Source organism: Sinocyclocheilus grahami, unplaced genomic scaffold, assembly GCF_001515645.1.
Source record: "Sinocyclocheilus grahami isolate Dianchi unplaced genomic scaffold, SAMN03320097.WGS_v1.1 scaffold2571.1, whole genome shotgun sequence".
In the NCBI taxonomy this organism is placed as follows: domain Eukaryota; kingdom Metazoa; phylum Chordata; class Actinopteri; order Cypriniformes; family Cyprinidae; genus Sinocyclocheilus; species Sinocyclocheilus grahami.
Window position 1 is genome coordinate 43,434 of NW_015507750.1, and position 4,807 is coordinate 48,240.

Consider the following 4,807-nt stretch of genomic DNA (forward strand, 5'->3'; position numbering starts at 1 on the left):
AATTCTTGGACATACAAGCCAATAAAATTAATCAAATTTGCCATGTTTTTCTGCAATTAAACATATTTTGGAGTTAGTAAATAAATCAGCACTGTTCAAAATATATAAAAAAAAGCGTCCATGTGTTATCACTGAATGCGCACAAATAAAGAGGGCGGAGTTGAAAGAGTGCAGCTGAAACTTTTGAAACACATACTTCCTTGTGTTAGTCATTTCTGCAAGATGATGACTGCGAGTAGAGTAAGAAGGTAAGACGCTGATTTTATTATTATTATTATTATTTTAACAACTAATTATGTTTTATTTAATCTTTAAAAATGAAACATGCATGACATAGCAATGATATAAAATACAGTCTAGGAGTCCATCACATAATAATTATGATAATGATGATAATAATAATATATTATAATTTTCCTCAACCAGAAAAATGCCACCTGGGTTGGTGAATATCCGCGAGTGTGACAAGGAGAACTTGAAATCCTGTGGGCTCCAGTTAATTTCTCATGTCATGAAAGAATTTAAAAAAGAGCAAAACAAACTAAGAGCTCATGTGAATGAGGTATGTCACACACACGGGGCGTCGCTCATGGGGGGGAAAAAGTGACAAAGTGCACAGGGCCCAGAGGTTTTAAATTACTGAGCATGAGAAATGAGGACATTGAAGGTTCTGTAGTGATGCTGCTGAAAACAGCCACGAACATGTGAACTGCATGATGAGGTAAACTGGAAAATGGCAATAGCCTACATAATTACAAGCTTCCATCATTTAACTTGCAGTTATTAACACTGTACAAATAGCCTAAGGTGTTTTGTCAGAAATGTATTTATTATAAATTTTACTGTTATTACTTATATTAAATATTGGAGACTTTTATAGAAGTTGTTTTTGTAGTTTCTACATGTTTAGTTTTTTTTTATTATTACAAATGCCATTGTTTATTATTAGTTATTGTTTATTTTTAAAAAACATATTTCCTAACCATGGTAATGAGGACCATGGTTTTACTTGTTGTGACCACCATCTTACTAATACTTAAACTCTGGAATCTATGCAAGAGCTATTGTAAATGTCATTAGGGCAAAGAATAATTTAACAGAATTTCTTTAGTAGCTTCTTTCTCTTTAAATGTTTAGTTCCAATTAATTTTAATTGAAGTAAAATGTTAATTCAGCAAGAGCCTGATTAAAGATAAATATCAGTGTCTTATATAAATGAGGTGTTTACTATTTACAAATGTTAAAGTTCTTAAACGGACAGTTCACCCAAAAATGAACATTGTCATCATTTACTCAACATCATGTCATTCCAAACCTGTGATTTTCTTCTTCTTCTGTGGAACATAAAAGATGATAATTTGAGAAATTCAAGAAATCTTTGTCCATAAAGCAGAAATCAATGGTAACCAAAATGGTGTGGTAACATTCTACAAAATATCTTTTGTGTTGCACAGAAGAAAGTAAGTCACAGGTTTGGAACTACATGAGGCTGAGGAAAGGAAGACAGCATTTAATAGCAGTATATTTTCTGCATTCTAGCCCAAAATCAATGCTTTACTGTCAAGTGCATTTCTATCTGACAAAAATGCATTATTAAGCTTCATAGCAAATTTAGTACACAGGGCCCAGAATTCCTACCTTACACATACAAATACTATATATTTGCCAAGTAGCAATAGATCATTTCTTATGTGGCAAAAACACTTTCTAAGTTTATAATATTGTCTAATAATTAATCTTGGCTTTGTATCTTTGTCTTCTTTTCAAGATTCTCCACAGCATCTTCTTTTTAGGGACCATTCATAAGGACAGTCTCACTCCCGAAGACATTATACCTGAAAAGATTGCTGAGATTAGACAGGAATTTCCAGAACCATTTAAGAAATACAAGAGTCATCTACCTAAGCGGACACCTTTCTCAATACTGTTAGACATAGTAAGAATCATATTAGGTTATGCTTTTTTTGTTTTTGTGAATTTTTTTGTGAATTATAAGTATTTTTATTTATCAAATATGTCCTCAAAAAGTAAAATTTACTGCAGCAATCATGAATAAATATATTGCAAATACATTTTTACTTGTGTAAATAGTATTCTTATTTTACTGTTTTTAGATGCAGCTTACATATGACACAAAAGACAAAGTACTGAAGGAGCTTTGCATTCTCATGGACAAGCTGAAATTCCCTTATCCTCTGGACAGACCAGCAAACAAAAACCAGCGCTACTACACACTGGAGTCCACCGTCATTTGCGTGTGCTCGAATAGCCAACGCACATCAGATGAATATTTTGGTGCTTCTCTGGGTTGCAGGACAGGAGAGGCCAAAAGAATTATGATATATTCATCGTGTATAAATACATGGCACGAGCATGTGTCATATGCAGTAATGTCATTCAAACATCAGCCAGAGGGTGACAGCTTGCAATTTCATGAGTCTCTGCGATGCCAGGCATACTTCAGGGATTGGAAAGACAACACTTACAAGAAAAGACAGCCATGCATGAACTGTAAACGGCTTTTCAGTCTGTCAGCAGGTACAGAACAGGAAGATTATCCTTATGGCAATTGTGCAGAGACCGAGTGCTTGAGCAAACTCCTGTTCAATGATCAGTTCATGCGAGAGAATATCAAAATCAGTCATTTTACTCCTGACAAAATGAAAATGTTAAAAGACTGTACCAGGGAACACTTGCGAAAACTGCTTGCTTCGATACCTTCTCTCAGCAATATGAATAACGATGACCTTCCATGTTTTTAACCCGCTCTCTTAAATATTAAGTCACCAGCTAGAGCAAAAAGGGTTTCACAGACTGATTCCATCTTTTCCACAAATAACTTTTTATTGTCTAGCTCTAAAGCCCTATATAACAACTCAAGTCCCACATAGTGAAAAAGGTTTGTATGTGGATTTGTTGCTGATCCTCTACCTACAAAAACTTTTTTTGGTCACACTTTACAATAAGGTCTCATTTGTTACCATTAGTTAAACCAGTGCTCAAAGTGGGCCGGTGTTCCGGTGAATTCAGTTCCCGTTTCCCCTTCGGCGCGCATGTGTGAAATCACGACCACATCAGAAACACCCACTTTTGCTATGCAGAGACCTCGTGTTGCCAGACGTACAATAATTATCGTATCTGTACGATAATTTTGACCTCTGTACGATGTACAATCAACAATGGAAAAAAATCCCATAATGTACGATAATTTCAGAATTTCTGAACTTGTTTTTTCCAAAGTCAACCTCATCAAAACAAAGCCACAACATCGGCTCATTACAGACACTCTGAATGGGTTTAAACTGGTAAAGTCCTGGAAAGTCCAAGGATTCAAAAAGTAACCGAATGAGTTCAGACAGAAATAAGTTCAAAACAGTGCTAATGCAGAGAAAACACGGTCGATTTCATCAGAGATGGCGGAGAGAATAGTGACTTACGTTCAGATGGCACAGAATTATTCTTTACAGCGTGTATTTGGCTTAAAAGCAAGAGTGTTTTGTACTGGATGCTGGCTGAAGGTGTTTTATATTATGCGGTGGTCAGAGGTTTAGTGATTCTGAATGGATCCATACAGTTACAGTCAGGTCAAGGCAGGCGCTTTAGTGGTCTTTGGCGTCACCCTGTGGTCCTGTTTGGTATTGCAGCTTCACTTGTGCTATTTTTGATTAAAAGTGCTCTAAACCAGTGGTTTTCAAACCTGTCCTGGAGTTAAACCATTAACTAGCATGAACTAACAATAAATAATATAGTTTTTACAGCATTTATTAACTTTTGTCCGATTTCATCAGAGATGGCGGAGAGAATAGTGACTTACGTTCAGATGGCACAGAATTATTCTTTACAGCGTGTATTTGGCTTAAAAGCAAGAGTGTTTTGTACTGGATGCTGGCTGAAGGTGTTTTATATTTTGCGGTGGTCAGAGGTTTAGTGATTCTGAATGGATCCATACAGTTACAGTCAGGTCAAGGCAGGCGCTTTAGTGGTCTTTGGCGTCACCCTGTGGTCCTGTTTGGTATTGCAGCTTCACTTGTGCTATTTTTGATTAAAAGTGCTCTAAACCAGTGGTTTTCAAACCTGTCCTGGAGTTAAACCATTAACTAGCATGAACTAACAATAAATAATATAGTTTTTACAGCATTTATTAACTTTTGTTAATGTTGTTAATTATAATGCCAGTTCACAGTGCATCAATTAATGTTAACAAATACAACTTTTGATCTTAAAAATGTATTATAAATGATTGAGATTAACTATTAATAAATGCTATAGAAGTTTGTTAATTGTTAGTTCATGTTAACTAATATTGACAAATGAAACCTTATTGTAGAGTGTCTCCCTTTTTAATTATTTAAGTGCATTATTAATAAAGGTATGTATAAGTTTTGTTATTTCAAAACATCACATGGACTTGAATGTTGCCATTGTATCTAAAACAGTGCAGTATATCACTGTGTCATTTTGTTATAATCATCTACTGTGAGTGAACAAGTTTCACTGGTAGAGCAAGGTTCAGTCAGAATTCCCACCTTCCTCATTGATTGTATGAATATGGGGTTATAAAATGTGTTCCGTGTATTCATGTAGTTCAAACATGTTCTAACTGGTTTGGTACGTGGTGTGCATTTTCATCTTGACACAGAGCACAGCACAAGACACACCTTGTTTAATGGCTAAACCTGAATGCCTTTCCATGTCTTTTTCACTCATGCAATGATCACTGGATATTCTAAGCTGTTCTTTGCAATTGTTGAAATAAATAATGTTATTGCAAACAAAAGAGAATATTTGTATTTAGTTTATATATATA

General features: G+C 35.0%; 1 protein-coding gene across 2 annotated transcripts; it reads left to right on the top strand.

Moving 5' to 3' along the window:
• The first annotated feature begins 215 nt into the window (after nt 1-215).
• LOC107575326 (uncharacterized) lies at nt 216-3,182 on the top strand. 2 transcript variants are annotated; one of them, XM_016261722.1, is made up of 4 exons: nt 216-248; nt 427-562; nt 1,769-1,936; nt 2,115-3,182. In XM_016261722.1, the coding sequence occupies exons 1-4, from the start codon at nt 223-225 to the stop codon at nt 2,760-2,762; spliced, it is 978 nt and encodes a 325-aa protein (XP_016117208.1). In that variant the 5' UTR covers nt 216-222; the 3' UTR covers nt 2,763-3,182. The 2 variants fall into 2 exon arrangements, with proteins under 2 accessions (XP_016117208.1, XP_016117209.1); XM_016261723.1 differs by having other exon boundaries at nt 427-508.
• Nucleotides 3,183-4,807: the final 1,625 nt, after the last annotated feature.